This window comes from Eutrigla gurnardus (genome assembly GCF_963514095.1).
Source record: "Eutrigla gurnardus genome assembly, chromosome: 10".
NCBI classification, from domain to species: domain Eukaryota; kingdom Metazoa; phylum Chordata; class Actinopteri; order Perciformes; family Triglidae; genus Eutrigla; species Eutrigla gurnardus.
In genome coordinates, this window is record NC_139924.1 from 5,096,777 (window position 1) to 5,115,906 (window position 19,130).

General features: G+C 40.3%; 2 protein-coding genes across 2 annotated transcripts; both read left to right on the top strand.

Annotated features, from left to right (window-relative positions):
• Window positions 1-671: 671 nt before the first annotated feature.
• On the top strand, window positions 672-5,349 carry tbcb (tubulin folding cofactor B). Its single transcript, XM_084019462.1, has 7 exons — window positions 672-805; window positions 1,235-1,375; window positions 1,545-1,688; window positions 2,176-2,269; window positions 2,695-2,886; window positions 3,431-3,503; window positions 3,611-5,349. The coding sequence occupies exons 2-7, from the start codon at window positions 1,256-1,258 to the stop codon at window positions 3,723-3,725; spliced, it is 738 nt and encodes a 245-aa protein (XP_083875588.1). The 5' UTR covers window positions 672-805; window positions 1,235-1,255; the 3' UTR covers window positions 3,726-5,349.
• Window positions 5,350-6,041: 692 nt separating this feature from the next.
• clptm1 (CLPTM1 regulator of GABA type A receptor forward trafficking) lies at window positions 6,042-18,559 on the top strand. Its single transcript, XM_084018721.1, has 14 exons — window positions 6,042-6,135; window positions 10,292-10,425; window positions 11,814-11,937; window positions 12,149-12,307; window positions 12,461-12,578; window positions 12,670-12,755; window positions 13,613-13,733; window positions 13,825-14,069; window positions 14,375-14,468; window positions 14,577-14,767; window positions 15,177-15,272; window positions 16,577-16,712; window positions 17,442-17,609; window positions 18,272-18,559. Exons 1-14 carry the CDS (start codon window positions 6,085-6,087, stop codon window positions 18,445-18,447), a joined length of 1,899 nt encoding a protein of 632 aa, XP_083874847.1. The 5' UTR covers window positions 6,042-6,084; the 3' UTR covers window positions 18,448-18,559.
• The last annotated feature ends 571 nt before the right edge of the window (window positions 18,560-19,130 follow it).

Consider the following 19,130-nt stretch of genomic DNA (forward strand, 5'->3'; position numbering starts at 1 on the left):
ACCTATCAAACTAGTTAACCACTTTGTAGTAGTTGTGTTGAATACAGTTAACTGTTCCCAAGCGTTTGACACAGCAGGAAATGGCGACATCTGCTGGCCACCCTCGGCTTTTCTTCTCATGGATGGATTTGTATCCGACACCATGACGTAGTCAGTGAGAATATAAATGGGGGTTATTACTTGCATAACTGTAGTGTTAATCAATAATTAGGATAACGGATAATGAGTAATTAAAAAACTAACAAACAACGCAGAGTGTGACTAGTGCTGCCTTCGTGTGGTATCTGAATTATGGTAAATATGACTTGCCGACATGGGAATTGCACATGAACGTCCCCTCAAGTCGTAATTACGAGTGGGGAAACTCGGAGCTAATTGTGATACCCGAGTTCCCTCGTTGGGTTGAGCAGAACGTATTAGCTGCGTGTGTACATATTTAAAATATATAATCTATGTATACTTAACTTGATATAGACCAATGTTATGTATCGGCCCATCATTACAAATTGACTATAATCTATAATCACAAAGTAATTACATTAGCTGACATTATCTTGTCCACAGTTCCCGACAACAGCATTTGAACATGACATTCTCGTAATTCCGGCTTCACAAGTGCGAAGTAGGATCTTCCGACTAGCACGTGAAGGCAGCATACACGAGGTGGGGCGTTAGCTTGGGTCACGTGATTTTTGGCGTGGCGAAGCAAGCGAGGTATCAACGGTCTAGCTCCGAGACTTGTGTGTTGAAAGCTGGGCGCTGTGTCGGCTGTTCTGCTTCGAGCTGAAAGTAAACACGCGTATTCGTAAGTAAATGAGACAGCCTCGTCCGGAGTGTTTAGTGTTGCCGACGTGACTCTGCTGTTTGCTAGCTCGCAACCCAAACAGCTAACGTTAACGCAGCCCGCGGCTAGCTAATCCAAACCAGCTAGCTAAATCGCAAACATGTGAAATGAAACATACGTGAGAGAAAGATGGTAGTTTACCAAGTTAAAGATGACCGTCATTATTTCACAAGAATGTGCTTTGCTACAGAACAGTGCGAAATTATTAGTTGTAAAAGGGGGGAGTGGGAGTAGCCCTTAGGAAATGACTCGGATCAAAGTTAGGGATGCATCATTGGAACCGTGCACCAGGAGGACACAAGGATTTACACTACTTGTCCACAACTGCGACTTGAATCAGATTTCACTGCCGTTGGCTAATATGTCACGTTGTTTGCTTCTTGTTTTCAGTATTTGACAACACGCATCACCATGGACGGCGGAGTGACGGTAGTTACCAATCCCACGGTGAATGTGCGCCTTACGAGCACCAGCTCTTCCTTTGAGGTGCAGCGCAGGTTCAATAGAGGAATCAGAATAGCAGAACTGAAGGTGAGACTCCCCCGTGTTACATTATACATTATACTGTTGGTTTCCTGTACCCAACCTGAATAACACACTTAATATTGACATTATTTAATTTTGTTCCTCAAGTTATCAGAGATGATATCTCCCAAATGTCACGGTATTACATGAACAATTTTGCTTATATTGTATTTAGGGCAAATTGGAGATGATTGTGGGTGCATCGGCCTCCGGCATGGACCTGGAGTTGTTCAGTGTCTCTGACAAGTTCCTGCAGAAGATGGACGACAATGAAGCTTTGCTGGGTTCCTATCCCGTGGATGAGGACTGCAGAATACACGTATGTATAGCTTTCACAATAGAGAACAACACAGAGAACACATCACAAGTCTGAAGCATGCACAAGCACAACCCACAATCCAGCTGTGTCTTGCACAGTCATCAACAGCATTTTTAGTCATAAATTGGCCCAATTCGACAGGGACGGCCTTTCGATTGAAGCCTATGTCATGTCCACGCTGTGTTCCCTGGCATGTGCTCATGCATGAATCATACCATGCCGAAATAGACCTCTTCCAATTGTGCCAGGGCCAAGGAAGCGTATCGTATTTACACTCGCGCTGGCCAAACAATCCAGAGTTTAGGTTCAATCGTATCTGAGCATGGAACGGATGGCCTAGTGTGAGTGCTCAGATCAGATAAGGCAAGAGGATCATAATTACCTGGCTTGTTTGAAGCTTAAGTGATTTTCAGTTATTGGCTAAACCATGCAAAACACACTGGTGTTTTTTTTTTCAAACAGTGTCTTTGTTCATCCTGAATCACAGGTTACTGACAGAAGTGGTCAGATGGCAGAGTTCTGTGATGTTTCCAAAGTGGAGAAGTTTGAACTCTCAGCTGATGCTTATGAAAAGAGAACAGGTATTTTTTTTTCTATGTAAATTTTCTTAGCAGAAACCCTTATTTCCTTTTTTATGCTTGTGGTATTGAATACATATTTCCACCATTTCATAACCCAATCTAGCTATTGCAGCAGCAAAATATGACATTATAGATACAGTTAATGTAGTAATTTACCTGAATTAAATCAATCCAAATGAACAATTCACAACCACTCAGTGGATGCAGACAATAATTGGTAAAGCGATCATGAATGAATATTGATTGGTAGTTGCAGTCATGGACACCAAAAAAATGAAATCCCTCCATGATACACCTGAGCTATTATTATTATTATCTAGAAAGATGTATTTGTATGCTAACCACAGGCACATTTTGCAGGATCTTCTGCAGCCGTCACAGTGTGTTTTGAAGTATCTTGTGCACTTTGTCTTTCCATCCTTCAGATTCAGCCAGGTCATTCATGAAGAAACATCGTGTCGGTCACTTCAATGAGGAAGAAATGGCCAGGAAGAAAGCTGTGGTTGCTGCTCAGGAGGAGGAGCAGAAGGCTGCTGCTGATGCTATGTCTGTTGGCAACAGATGCCAAGTTGTGGTCCCTGGGCAACCCACAAAGCTTGGCACAGTCATGTATGTTGGTAAGTTTGGATAAAGCTGAGCTGGGTTACTTCCTTCAGGACCATTGGTTTAAATCCTGTGTGGAGGAGGATTTTCTCTCCAACAGAGTGGCCTTTGTTGTAATTTTTGGCCACCTGATCTATGCAAGGAATGAAGGAGGAATCCTAACCCCTTTTGTACATCACTCAGCTAGTTTTACAGGACTAACTGCTGGATTGGCTGCTGAAGAGAAAATGCTTCACATTTCATATGATATGAATAAAGGCATACCTTTTCATTTTAAAACAGTTTTGCTTGAGTACTGAGCCAGAAACAATGTCCCAGTGTCCAAAAGTATACAGACTGCAAGTAATTCATCACATCAGGTAGTTTGTTCAGTAAAATTAGTTATTAAACGTCTTCAAGTTTTTGTTGCTTGCTCGAGAGAGCGTCTTACTTTAAAAAACAAAAATCTAATTTAAAACTTGTTTTTTTCATTAGTTATAGCTGCAAATTTTTCAGATCTTGACGAGTAAACGATAAGAGAAGTATGAGGTGTAAAGAACGATGTTGCATTCATTGCAGGTACAACAGATTTCAAGCCTGGCAGCTGGGTTGGTGTGAAGTACGATGAGCCCCTGGGAAAGCACAATGGAATGTAAGAGCACCATCACTTATTTCCTTTTTTTTAAAGCTATGCACAATATTGATGTTGGTCTTGTTTTTGCATTTGACTCCATCTTTTATTAAATTGTGTTCCCACAGTGTTGACGGGAAGCAGTACTTTGAATGTGAGAACAAATATGGTGCATTTGTGAAGCCCCTGAGTGTGACTGTGGGAGACTTTCCCGAGGAGGATTATGGTTTAGATGAGATATAGAACTGTGATGTGCCAAAGGGGCTGAAGGTTTTCCGCCCTGAAATTTGGCTGTTTTAGGTTCAAGCTTTCTTTCCCTGACGTTGATGCAACCTAATGGAAGTGAATATCAGGCAGTACATCTATTGGTGTGCTGGATATGATGATATTGGTACAGGATAGTCACACCAACAAAGTTTGATAAAGGAGGGGGTTTTGGGAGCTTTCTCAACATGAGAATCCCCATTCATTTGTATCAGTTTGTACAAAGATGTCTTAGGATTTTGTGAAGACTGTAAATTGCTGAGTGAGTAGGTCAAAGTAAAATCCCCCCCCAAAATACTTTGACACTGAATAAAAATAATTCACGTTGTATATTGAATTCCAGCCCAACATGTCACGTCCGTATCTCCAATTGGTTTAAACTGCAGAAACACTTTCTAGTCATTGATTTAAATCAGTACTTCATGGTCAAACTCATTCCAGATATTTCACTTATGATTGACTAACAAGAAACTCAGTTTGTCATTCATTTTATGTTTACATAAAACCCCATTTTTAGTTCTTCAAGTAGATATAATGTGTAATTCCCCATTATTTTTCTGACTGAATTCCTCTTGTGTGCATTTTAATGTGTCTGCTTGTATTGAACCACTGAAAAAATAGATTTGAATTAAACATTTGAAGTTTAGCCCAATTTTACTGTTTATATTTGATTCATGAAATCAAACCAAATTTAAACTGAGCTGTCCTGTATACAAATTGTGGACAAAATCCAATGATATATCCAATAATTATGGAGTGTATACTGGAAAATGACCAGTTAAGTATTGAAGCTTGGGAATATCTTCCAAAATTGGCAATGGTGAGTTTACTCTGATGGATGTAGTTGTGTTTCAGAGAACTCGATCTGAATGGTGAAATTCATTTAGTCAAACATAATGGGGCTTTTTTTTTTTTTAAATGTTTTTCTTTTCTTCTTATTCCTGCACCTCCATATGAACATGACACATTGAATTTCATGCAGATTAACTACAATCTCTGTTAGCACTTTATATTCATAAAACATGACCTTTCTTTTGACCAGGTCAGTGGTTAGGTAATAGTAATTTAGGGGAGATTTTAAATGATTGTTTCTTGTATAAAATGTCCTAACGATGTACTCGTATGTATATTTACAGATACCAGGTTGGCTATCAAAGTAATATTGGAAATGCAAGCAAAAACTACAAATTGTTCAGTTAACCTTCTCTCTCTCAAACACTCGCCATTTGAAAATGAATGATATCTTTTTAGAAGATTACAGAAGAAATGTAAATGAATCAGGGTTTATTTTCAATGATATTTCATTACCACACTTACAAAAATGTAGTGTTGTTCTCTTCCTTTTATCAGAATTCTGTTCATCTAGAAGGTGCTGGCGTTATGTGCCAAAGGTTTATGCATATTAATAAAACATGTTTTGCCGGTACAGAAGCGTATGATTGAGTTTATTTGTCTGTATGATGGAGACCATTTCCTCTTTGCCTGAAACTAACTTTGTTGCACTTGATCTTTACTTCAAAATGCACATTTGGTTTTACAAGTCATTCTGTTTTTTTTTTTATTTGTGTTTTGTAAGTTTTGCCTGTATCGATAAAACGGTCTTAAATAATGAAAACATGCTGCAAATGTGTCATTAATATTATAATTATATTATTTACCTACACATTGGGAAATCCATGAGTCTGGAGGCTGCATTCAAGATAATTGGACAGGGAGGATAACATACAGTATGTAGAGTAGTGGTGCAGAAGTATTATCTGCAAAGGATACTTAAAATATCCAAAGTTAAACTACTCTGGCAGAATGGCCATTTTATATTGTTGGATCATTATTACTGATGAATTAACAAGTAGGCAGCAATTAATTTTGTACCTGGTTGAAGTAGATGTGTATATATAAATATAGTGTAAAATGGCAGTATTTTGCCTCTGAAAACTGCAGAAGTTCCTCAGTAGGTACCTTCCGTCACAGCAAATTGGCGACTACATACTAGAATTGTGTCAGTGGAGGATAACTGAGAAAGGTAGTTGTAATTAGCAATGGATAAAAAAATCAAACGGTAGATATCTCATTCTCAGTTTTTAAAGAGCGTTCATGATATTGAGTAACACGACCGGAGATGAATGACTCAGCATGTCGTTAGGTTCATCAGCCTTGCTGTGTGTGCCACAAAAAGCATCTTACAATATTCATCAGCCTCACATTTTTCATCACTCCCCTGCCTCGAAGACGCACGTCAATGTGATGACGCTATAAACTGTCCTCTCGCGAGACGGAGCGCAGTTTCCCAGGCAGCAGTGTGGTGTGGTGTGTCTGCGCGATAGAGACACAAGGAAAGATGGCGACGCAGGAGAGCGAAGCGGCCGAAGCTACCGTGAGCAACGGCGAGGTAAAATGAATGACACTCTTATTTACTTTTCACGTTTGGACGAAAGGTGAATATTTTTTTCTGTTTGAGCGTTGAGTGTGGAACCGTTAGCATGTAAAGATGTTACCGACCGTTTCACGAGCCCCGGTGACGTTGTCGGTGCCGGTTGGATTTGAAACGACCCCCCTCCTGCCGTTAACGTTGTGTTGAGATATCTTAGTGAACCGAGAGCGGTGTTAACCGTGTAGACTTATCAGAAGACATACAATTGGACTAAAGAAAATGTGACACAATTGGTTGAGTCCATGTGTGTCGGTGTGAGCCAGCTGACTGCTGCAGTGTGACAGTTAGCTTATCACAAGGCCTGAACCTGAACAACGCAGCTCGTCTTGACTACTCAGGCCGGTCTCAAGCAGCTCACACACACATCTTATTTACTCTCAAAACCTGTCACCAGCCTGCCAATATTTACTGTCATTACGGGGGAAACTGTAGGGTACATCTACATTTTGTAGGCCCCACGACAAATCCGGTAGCTTAGCTTGGAAACGTTGGTAAGTGACACGAATTGGATGTATATGTCAAATTCTAACCCTGGATAATTCTCTCTTAAATTGTTATAATAGCCGAGTTTTTTGTTGTTGAAGTATTTGGGACATCAGATAGCCAACCAGAAATTATTTCTGGAGTGACACATATCACAAGTTACCAGAGGTCAAAGTGAATCATCGTTCTCCAGAGGCTAACCACTGACATCCCCTCTGCTTAATTCAAAGTCTGCCTTTAGCCAAACTTTGCTACCGATACAAAAATAATGATATGACCGAGCAGATTCTACAGCTGTAGCACATGTTTCCTCTAAAACAAAGACAGCCATGTAACTTTTTTCATTCGATTTGTGATTGATGAGTTAATTTAGTTCCAGTTTCGTTAGGTTTCCTTAATGGTTTTGCTTTTTTCAGGTATTACCATTTCATTGAAGTCTCAGAGCTGAGCATCGATAAAGCAACGATCAAATCTCTGATAATCACAGTAAAACCAAGAGGGTTGTTGAACCATAAATTCATGTCAAAGATATTACCAGATTATTGTTTTACAGCCATATGGGCAAAACAATAGTTGTGACTTGAGAAACAAGTTTATTTCATTAAGTGTTTCTAAACATTTTTTGTGCACATTGCGAGGGATTTATCTTCCAGAACTCATTCCTAACTCTGTGATTTAAATCTATGTGGCAGAATCTAGGGCAAGGACACAACATGTTCTGTCAGAAAATAAAATGCTGTTATTTTTGAGGCCCACTGCTGGTGAATCAGATCGGAGGAAATTGTATTTAATATCTACTGAGCACAGGTGTAATTGTACGCGTCCCAGCACAACACATGATGAAATTGCTGGTTTCATGTCTTCACATCCATTGTGAATTTTCCATGTACCAAATGTCCTCTTATTGTGGTCTTTAATGTTGGCAAATAACAGTTGTAGGACTGAATGAAATCCTTTTTGTTCATTCACAATTTGACACACATTCAACAGATATGCCTTTTAAAGGCCCTTGTTGTATATTAGCTTACTCCACGGTATTCTGTCACCATGTGCCATAAACATTACCAGAGTAATCTCCGCTTCTGTGAAAGACTGACTTATCTGAGCTGTTGGTCCTCTTCCTGCCAGACACACTAACCCCCAATGTGTATAAATTGTAAATTATTATCTTGAACTGGATCATATAACCTTGTTCCTTTTGTTGAGCATATGGGTGATCCGTCTGTGTAACGGTTATTATGTGAGCCCTCCAGGGGACAGAGATCCATGTCTGATAATAGAATTTCTTCTATTTTCCAACAGAACAGAACAGGACATGGCAACGAGGATGAAAGCCTCTATTTTGAGCCACTTCATGGCCTTGATATTTAGTCTGTGATGTTGCTCGGCCAGTGGCTTATCACAAAACTCAATGTTTCCGATGTTCATTCAGTCATTTCTTGCCTTCTTAGCACCTCAACCTGCTGAGCGGAAAACATTTGTCCCCCTCAAGTGTTGATTGTTTCTAGAGGCCAGCCCCATTTCTCCCTTGTGTTGGTAACAATGGGGGAGATTGGATGTTTTGATAGTGAATGAGTCTCATGACTTGGCATATGCTTGTGTATTGTGTCATTGAATAGAATGTGGCCTTGCTAAAGGGCTGGGCTACATGGACACACTGAAGCAAATTAATGACAGATCCTACTGATCTTTAATGTGCAAATTTGCATGAAGATACTCTCATACAAAGGCTCTCTTAAGTCAAGAGATCATGGTAGTTGATGGTGTTAGGGTTTCACTCATGTCACTGTGTTGTCCTTTTCATTTTTAACATTTCTTCCAATTAAATTATTTAAAACATTATGAAAGTCAATAAAAGGTCAGAATACATTTTTTTAAAATGTCCTGTTTCCCGAACCACCATGGTTTGTATTCAAATTAGGGATGAAAATTATCGAGTAATTCATTAATCGATAGTTGTTTCATCTTATCGATCGATTAATTGATAAGCGGCAATTCTTCTGAGAAGCTGAATTTCCCTCTGAATAGGTTCTATCTACTGCATACGTAACATCAAATGCTATCTTATGATATAAAGAAAAATGCAAATCATATTTTGAATAATTTCATTTTAATGCATCAATTTGGGGAATTTTGAGAACCAAAATATGACATATCAATTATTGACCAATTTCTTACAAACGGCTGGTTCTGATCCAAATGTTGACATACTAAATGGGGTTGAGGAGTTTAAGCATTCAAGAAAAGATGAAAACAAAAATGACTAAAACACAGTGCTGAGCCTTTAAACTATTAGTTTATTATGACTATTATTATTAATAATATAAGTGGGTGACTATTCCTCAGCCTTCCTTGGTGTTTTGGTTTTGACTGAAGCCTCGTTCACATACGTCGTCACTCGCCCATCTCTGAGCGACAACTGTCAATGAATGTGAATGTGTTCTAGCGGAATGTGGCCAGGACAGGCGATGCGATGTGGGCGGGGACGGAGATAAAATAAATTTAACTTTCTGCGATGCGAGTGAAGCGAGTACCAAGCGAGTACCAATCGGAATGTAGAATAGAGATGATTGACAGTTGACGTCAACAGAGAGTTGCCGCTTGAACTCGCCGTCGGCGGCAGTGAATTTTTTTTGCCAGCGAGTAGAATTCAGCGAGAAAGCGATTGACGGGCGAGTAGCGACGTATGTGAACGGGGCTATACGCGCCGTCAAACTCGCCAGCTGAGGGGGGGTCGGTGCGGGGGACGCCGTGCCATGGCGACGGGGGGAAACAGAACGTTGATACGCCAAACCAGCCGCGAGGATTTCCCCTTATAATAAGCGCTGCAGAAGCGGAATCAAAATAATTTGGGGCGAACATTGAGACTATGGCGGTGCGTAGCATAGTCTCGTCAATGTGTGGGAAACACTGCTCGTCTTGTTGGTGTCGTCAGAGCCCTGCTTCGCTTGTGTTTGCGCATGTGCGTCAAGTACGTCTGGCGTCAAGCGCGCCCTCACGTGGACTGGCGGGGAATTACGGGTTCAAAACGCAATTAATTGCAATTAATTTATTTTAATCGAGTAATTTCTTATCGACAATTAATCGATAATCGATTAATTGTTTGCATCCCTAATTCAAATACCTTGTTTGGTCCTTCCAGAACATAAAAAATGTGTGTGTTTTTTAAAAAATCTGCCATGTGATATTTGCCAAGCATACCAACATCTTATTGCAAATTTCCTGCTAAATTTTGTTCTAACACAATAATTTACTGTTATTTAATTTCGGTACATCAAACAGTAACATGTGTCTCCTTTAAATGCAATGTGCATGTAATCATCAGTTATGAGACATAATCACACAACATTATACTAATCTGGGATGAGCTGTATTTTGTCACCATATCGCCACCTTCATTCCATACAGATGTACTGTAACACTCCCAGTTTCAGCTGTAGATTGAAGTTGAGTCTCCAATACAGTATCCATATATCACCAAGTGGTTCCCCTTTTTTACATTTTTTAAATATTTTTTTACTGCCAGTGAAGCTGTTCGTGTTTGATGACATACGTCATCACATGATGCCATTGCTGCACCGTCATTGTGACTTTCTTTGGCTATACTGACCATGTGTCTGTATGGTTGTAGGTGAGCAGCAATGGGACTGCTGCAACAACAGATGGCCAGGCTGTGCAGACTGCTGAAAATGCACAGGATCCTCAGCAACAGCAGCCGCAACAACCACCTAATGCATGGCAGGTTATTAAAGGAGTCCTTTTCAGGTGAGTTTTTAGTTTTATCTTTTAATCTGGCAGGTTTGCCTTTTTTCAAGCAGAGAGCAGCCTAACAAAAACATAACCTGAAACTATGTATTTAATAATAAACAAAATGCATGATGTCATATATTATGGTGGTGTCAAAATCCATATGAAAGCCACTCTAAACAGGAGCCGATTCGCAATTCAGAGATTCAGAGTATTGATTAGATCCAGAGGTATTGGTACTTGAGAAATTAGAGAACAAAATGATCAAAAGTTTGGCTACATTTTACTTGAGTAGATGTTGTAACACTCATTGCCACAATTGTTCTAAAAATTCCCATGCGAAGCACAGCATTGCCTGAAGCTGGTGATAGTGTAGTGTGTTTTTCACATCTAATTTGAATAAAACCCTGTGATTAAATTTCCTTGCCTTAGGCAAGCAGCTACTTTGGCAGCCAATCAGCAGCCACTGGAGTAAAAGAGCAGCTCCATTTATGATATCAAAAAGATAATACACTGCATTAATCATTTGAAATACTTGTTTGGCATCAAACATTTTAACACATGTTAAGTATCATTACCTGGTAAAGTGTATCATTCATTACTAGACATTCCTATTTCCTGCATTTGTAATGTACGATTGCCCTCATAGATATAGGATTGTAAATGCAATTCAAACTACATAAGGTTGAGTAAAGATGTTGAAAATTCACTTAATGGCTTTAAATCATTTTGAGGTTGTTGGACTAAGGAATACCAAACCAAGATTTTGTATAAAGTGGTCGTGTAAAGGTGTTTGTGAACATGCAGACAAGCAGACAGAGGGAAGGTAGAGTTAGTGATTTAAAAAAAAGAGAAAAAAGTGTCTGTTCTTGCTAATGTTTTAACAGTTACGCAATGTTTCTTTGTTTGCCACAGAGCACTCTGCTCTTCTTTCACTTGTGCTTCTTTTGACTTGTCAGTGTGTGTTAATGTAAATCAAGTGAATACAGTTTGATCAGATTAGCCTCCTCGTGGTTTTGCTCTCCTCTAGCAGATCTTTAGATCTCAAGAAAAAGGGTCAAAAGAAAATATTGTCTCAGTTTTTATGCTTATGTATCCAGAACACATTTCAGTATTAATCGAACTAATCACCCTTATTGCTCAAAATCCAGAAATGTGTTGGTGCACTGATGAGAGAATATAATTAAATACATTTTGTTTTTAATGCTTGGAAAAAAAATATCAGGATGTTTTTTTTGTTTAGTAGTATTTGTTTGTTTTGTTTTGCTACTCTGGTTTCCAGTCTCGTTGATGGTGTCTTGTAAGCCTGTTCAGTCTGGGCATATTTCTTATGCATGAGACAATAAAAATGATAATCCTTATTTACCAAATCTTATTTTTATCTCTGTTTTCACTTGTTTGTTCAGAATCTTCATAATCTGGGCGATCAGTAGCTGGTTCCGTCGAGGGCCGTCCACTCCAGACCCCAACACGCCAGCGGGGGCACCCAGAGTACCCAGCAGGAACCTTTTCCCCAAGGACACCCTCATGGTATTGCACCTGTATCCTCTGTCCATTGCTCTTATCCGCATGGCCAGCTGTTTTTAATTTAATTGAAGCTGTTAATTTTTAACCACCCCTCACACTGATTCCCTGAAGTATTTCGACAGCAAAGCAGTGTTTTCCTTTTAGACTTACCTGCTGGCTCTCCCTTGACTTTGTGATATCATGAACACCTTTTATTTTCTAACCATGCCTGCAGGACCTGTACGTGTATTTGTCCCAGGAGGAGGTGTTTGCCGACTTCAACAACACAGAATCCCTGTTCTGGTACCAGAGGGACCTGGTCTACGGAGACTGGACCGTTGGGGAGAGCGGGGATGGCTGTTATGAGCACTATAAGGATATGGACATCCCAGTGGTAAGGATGACTGAGGTTTGAATGAAGGCGCAATGTAAGAGATATGCAACGGGATATAGGTGACAGTAGACAGTTGGTCATGAACTTGTCAGATTTCTGATGTGGACGTTTTGTCTGAAACTCTAATACTACTTGTTTGGTGCGTATTTGCAGGAACTACAGCAGAACGGTTCCCTGTACATGCACATCTACTTCACTAAAAGTGGATTCCACCCAGACCCCAAACGCAAGGGGCAGTATCGCAGACTGGCTACAGTTCATGCAACGCGAAGTAAGCACCGATTTGTAAACAAAAGTTGTAGTAATAGAAATGATCAAATATATTCTTCTAAGGGTTAACTTTAACTTGTTTACTCCTTCAGTGCTAAATAAATTCAAGCGAAGAAAGTTTATGAAGACCAAGAATCTGCTAACGGGAGAGACGGAAGCAGACCCAGAAATGATCAAGGTTGATATATTTTTGTTTTACTTAATACTTTTGTACACTGTAGAACTAGATAAATTGACATGGCCAATATGTCACAGGGATACATTGCTATCAGTGTATGTGTGGGCTGATCAAGTGCCATGAAATTGCAGTAAAGAAATGCCAAACTAGGTTTGAAGTGGTTTAGAAATGGCGATATCATCACAGGTTGTTTAAAGGTGACCCTTTATAACTTTGTCGAGGGTCACCATAGAGGTCAGTGGGGGGGAGGGGCTAAAATGGGGCAATTTTGTGATTGATTTGAAGATGTTTGCTGGGGGAAAATGGGAAATTACATGAAAAATATTTTTTCACTTTTAATTTAAAGGGGGAGGTCAAAAACTGGTTATAATGGAAGTCTATGGTAAAAATTTTGGCCTTAACAGTACCAACGTAACTTTTTTGATCTGACATACAAAAAATAATAATGCACCAAAATCAATCTTCTCACTTATTATTCAGATGGGTGAGCCGGTAAAATTGATAATAATCAAAGTAAATTCGTTTTTATAGTATTGAATTATAGGGTATTTTTCAAAAAGCAGGTTAGTGGTATATGATAAAAAACTGGCATCTAAAGGGTTAGTTTTTAATTGTGATTAATTAAATCATGATCAATTAAACAAGAACCCCTTCATGAATAACATGAAAAAGAAAATTGGCAAAATATTGATCTTTCATAATTTTATTGCAGTTTTAGGTTCAAAATACAAATCTTGAAGTTAACAGCCCCTATGTAACTTTTTTTTAACAGGGCATTAGGGTTAATATTATTATGATTATTATAATTATTATTATGATGATTTTTATTATTATTATTGTTATGTGTTTCCTCATAGCGAGCAGAGAGCCATGGTCCAGTGGAAGTAATTTCTCATTGGCACCCCAACCTCACCATCAACATGGTGGATGACCACACTGCCTGGGTCAAGGGCTCTGTCCCTCCTCCTCTAGACCAGCGTAAGTTCCTTCCTCTCTGCCAGGCCCCAAATACAACAGCTGTTCTTCTTCTGTCCAACCCTCTTTGACATTTGCATTCTTCCATCACTAGATGTTAAGTTTGATGCGGTAAGTGGGGACTACTATCCCATTGTGTACTTCAATGACTACTGGAACCTTCAGAAGGACTACTATCCCATCAACGATAGCCTGACAGCACTCCCACTGCGCCTCTCCTACTGCCCGCTGTCCTTGTGGCGTTGGCAGCTGTACGCTGCCCAAAATGCACGTTCGCCCTGGAACTTCCTACCCGAGGACACCTATGAGCAGTCTGATGAAGACCAAGACTCTGTCAAGGTAAGATGTCAAAGGTCAAAGACAGAAAGCTGGGGGAAAAAAAGGAATTCTATTATGTGATTTTGGTTTTGGGTTCCTTCAAGGTTGGTTGCAATAATAATTTCCCTTATTTGGGTATTATGTTAAATATACATAACGAGTTATATAATGAAACATGAGCAGTGTGCTGTATCATTAACGGGGGTTTACATAGAGACTTGCTGCAGTAGTAGCTTTCTTCTTCTCCTTCTTTTTCTTTTAAATTTTTTTACCTGTGGACCTTCTGCTCAATCTGTAATTTAAGATTTAAAACTATCTTTGTTTAGGTGGCCCTTTTGGAAACCAACCCTTACCTGCTGGGACTGACCATCGTTGTCTCCATTGTGCACAGCATCTTTGAGTTTCTTGCGTTCAAGAATGGTAAGGTCACAACAGCCAGTCTGTATTGAGGACTTGACAACAACAAAAATTAGACTGCACTGTGTTTATCTACTCCTCGGCTTCAACTGTCTACCATCTCCTCCTCAGATATCCAGTTCTGGAACAGCAGACAGTCTCTGGAAGGCCTCTCTGTGCGCTCCATAATATTTGGAGTCTTTCAGTCCCTGGTTGTGCTGCTGTACATCCTGGACAACGAAACTAACTTTGTGGTGCAGGTCAGCGTCTTCATCGGCCTTCTTATTGACCTGTGGAAAATCACCAAGGTCATGGACGTCAAGGTAAGTCAGAGCAGCTCTTGATTTTTCCAGTGCATAATATTGTTCAACAGTCTTTATCTCAAATCTGAATTCTGAGAAAAAATACTTGATAGACTTTTCCTTTTGAGTCAGTGGCGGCATGCCTTAAAAAGATATACTGTCAGACCAACCCAATGCAGCCTGTTTCACTGCATTTATCTTCAACCAAAAAAGTGTGAGTTAACCAGTGGATGTTTTATGATGTTTCATTTGAATGAAAACCATCAGAGACACCTACTAGACCGGCTTTAGAAGAGATTTTTTGATAAGTGTTACAAGTTTTTCAAACTCTTCTTTTTGTTGATCCGAATGCAAAACCTATTGTATCTGTACTTTGTAATGTGCTATTATTACCAAAGTCTAGTAACCACCTATGTTTGTCTTTCTCTAGTTGGACAGGGAGAACAAAATTGCAGGGGTGTTGCCAAGATTGGTTTTCAAAGACAAGTCAACATATGTGCAGTCTTCAACCAAAATCTACGACGATGTAAGTGAAACTGCAGCACACTTGGCACTGGCCACATTCATCTGCTTTAAAAAAAAAAACACATTCAGTGTTTCCCCTACCATTGTACAGGCCTGGCGGCCCGCCAGGCCAAGGAGACCTGCCGCCAGGCCAAAAAAAAAAAATCAATACGCCAAAAATAAGCTACCTATCAATTAATTCATAAATCAATAATCATTTACATTAGGAGCGCCTCCGCGCAGCACAGTAGACTTGCTCTGCAAGATGCGCGGCCGCAACAATCCTCCCGCTACGTTCTTCTTCGTGTACTTTACACGCTTGATATTGTTCTGATGCCGTTCCGCCTCGTCAAACCACCACTATGTCGCTTTCTACTTTGAAAACACGGAAAGTTGACACTGTATTTTGACAAGCTGTTGCACTCTTTAGACTCGCGGTGTGAGCGGAACTGGACTGGTGCATTTATAAGAAAAATGCCGCTGTGTTTCTCCGTCCAAAATCCGCTTTCCTCGCGCTGCCTGCTCGCACAGATCCGCTCGTGCGCACATTCGCTGATGCAGGTCGAGTGTTTAATATAAATATATGCAGAGACGGCGCTCCTTCAAAACAACATCAAGCCATGCGTGTGTAGTATTAGGACGTGATGACGTTTGTACAACCGGGCTAACGGGCCAAAGCCCGTTTGGGCTGGAGCAGTGTGAATGCAAGCCGCGGGGGACCCTCCTGGGGCAATCGTGCCGAGGCACGCTACTGATCGCGCCCTTAGGCAGCCTATGTTAATAAAATAAGGATTGTTTTTGATAAGCTGTGGAACTCTGAGTTAACCTATTTCTACCTGAATTTCTATGAACTATAAGCTGTTGAGTAAACCTATAACTTATATTTTACTTGATAAAATAAGACAATATATGCACTCATATATCGTTATAGTGTTTTACAGTATCTGTAGCTATTAATGTGATGCTCATCATTTTCCAGCCATATTTTTCCGGCCCCTAATTTTGGATCATTTCCATCAACCGGCACCTTAATAAGTCACTCTCCCCTTGAATCCTTGAAAACCTTGAATACACTCTGGTTGAACAAAAATGTTGAATGCAAATATAATAATTGCAGAATTGCAGACTGCTTGCTGTGCCACCTGACTTAATCCAACTGCACCAATACACCATCCCACGCTTCTCGTCTGTTTAGGGTTTTTTCGGCGGGTACCACCGGGCCTGAAAAAAATTCTAGGGGAAACACTGACATTAGCCAATTAGTGAAGTCAATTTCTTATTACTGTTTCTGATAAAAACCTTTTTCCTCTCTTGCACTGTGAACAGATGGCCTTCAAGTACCTGTCATGGCTGCTCTACCCTCTTTTTGGCTGCTATGCCATCTACAGTTTACTGTACGTAGAGCACAAGGGCTGGTACTCATGGGTACTCAGCATGCTCTATGGCTTCTTGTTAACCTTTGGTAAGTAGGACTAAAGCATTGCACCTCACTCATTATGTTGTGTGCTCTTGATATAATCTGATATCCATAGCCATTAACAGGGCTTAATGTACCCTTTCGGGGCAGCTGGTGGCGCAGTGGTTAGGGCAGCTGCCCCATGTACAGAGGCTCAACATCCTCGACACGGTGGTCCCGGGTTGGACTCCCGGCCTGGGATCAGTTTCCCGCATGTCTTCTCTCTCTCTCTCCCTGTTTCCACACTGTCTGACTAAAATAATAAAAGGCTTGAATGGCGCTCTAGCCGAAAAAATTATCTTTAAAAAAAAAAAAGAAATGTACCCATTTCAAATATACTTGAGGTGTCTGTGCAATATTGCTGCCCATTAATTAACTAATGTAAATGACAAGATGCAGGTAACATTGTTCTATACACTATTATTACATATATTTTACCTGTCTAGGCCTTTTAAAATAATGGAAAATGTACAGGAAAACAAACAAACAAAATACAGGTTTTGTTGCCATTTTTCTGAATCTATTTCTTTTTTAAGGCCAAACATTCAGCTGATTATTGTCTTGTTTAATTATCCTGTCTCAAAGTAGATGTTCATACAGCTAATGTTTTCACACTTGCATCATGGTTACACATCCAGTTCCCAATAGCCTCTGCTAATGTGCTGTGTATTAATAGACCTCACTCACGTTGCCTGTTTTCTGATTTCCTAACCAATCTCTGCTTCTGGTTTTCAGGGTTCATTACAATGACGCCGCAGCTGTTCATCAACTACAAAATGAAGTCAGTGGCCCACCTCCCATGGAGGATGCTCACCTACAAGGCTCTCAACACCTTCATTGATGACCTGTTTGCCTTCGTCATCAAGATGCCGATGATGTACAGGATAGGATGCCTCAGAGATGGTACGTCTTCATTGGTCTAGATGTTGTTCTTTTTATGTGTTTACTAGGTTCAGATGAAGTTAAATGATCAGTTAGAGGCATTTAACATCCCTTTTTAAAGAGGCAATTTTCAGTAAGTAGCTTGATGAAGCTCAGATGTGCAGCGTTTTTGCAGTAGGTGGTTTCAGGTTTGAATCATTGCTCAGCATGGTGGCAGCTAAAGCAAGCAGTTAATCCAGACATATTTATTGTTTGTGTAAAGGAAAGAGTGTGTCACTTTCTAGTCCTTGTGTTTGATTCCCTGTAGCCAAAGGGAATCAAACACAAGGACTAGAATCACCGGTTGAATCACCATCAACCGGCAATGCCCTCACAGTGTCTGTTATAATTAATCCTCCAACTCCACCTTGTGTCAACTCACTAGCTTGCATTAATGATCATAATTCCTATTATTACCAGCTCGTTTATAAGGCTGTCTTTGTATTATAACTTAGTTATTACAGTGCTGGTCACTATAGTTAATCAAAGTGGATTTGGAGATGTCGGCACTAAATTTCTATGGATGAATTTCAGCTTATTTTCACTCGGGGGAACTTCAGGCAACAATGTGACCCTAACTAAGTAGGTTTGTACTTACAATGATACCTGTTTCTCACTGGATCGACCCGTCTCCTCTCCCACAGACGTGGTGTTCTTCGTCTACCTTTACCAGCGCTGGATCTATCGGGTTGATCCCAACAGGGTCAACGAGTTTGGCACCAGCGGAGTGGAGCCAGTCCCGGACAGCACACCAGCGGCAGATGCTGCTCCTGTCGCAGCCATCACAGACAAACCAGAGGAGGAGAAGAAAAACGATTAAGCTGGGCTACGCCCTCGTCTGCCTCCCTGTCCCCTCACATCTGGGGCGAAGAGGACTTGTGGAAGTTAGGCAGGGAGGGAAGTCGTCGTTTAGCTGTCATGGACGCTATTACTACTACTACAAAAAAAAAAAAATGCAGTTCAACAGTTCCCTCTGATTTCTGTGTGGAGCCACAGAGAATCATATTCAGTGTAGACTTGGTAAATTCTTATTTCTGTTCCCCGGCCCTCTCGTTTTGCAGTTCAAGTGAAGTAAAACAAAACGTGATGTACTGTATCTGTATGGTTTTTCAGAGGGTAACAATGTCTTGGAGTAGAGTTTGGGAGGGGAACTCGTTGCAATTATACTACTTTTTTTTTTTTTACACCGGGGGGAAAAAGAGGCTACATGCAGCTTTTTTTTTCTTTGTGTAGATTCCTTGTGAATTTTTCTTTTCATTCCATGTGAGCGCTGTGTTTCGGATTGCCTGGAAGCTGGTGAGTAGTGCTGGAGGAAACTGGAAAGATCCTGAGCCACAAGGGAGGTTCAAAAAGAGAGGCGGTGAGTGAAGACGAGATGGACAACCCTACAGGACACTTCCCACAAGACAGTGACCACTACCCTCAGTTTTAAACAAATGGTTAATGTTCTGAAGTTGAACATAAAAAATAACAGCCTTGTTGGTATTAATATAAATATATTAA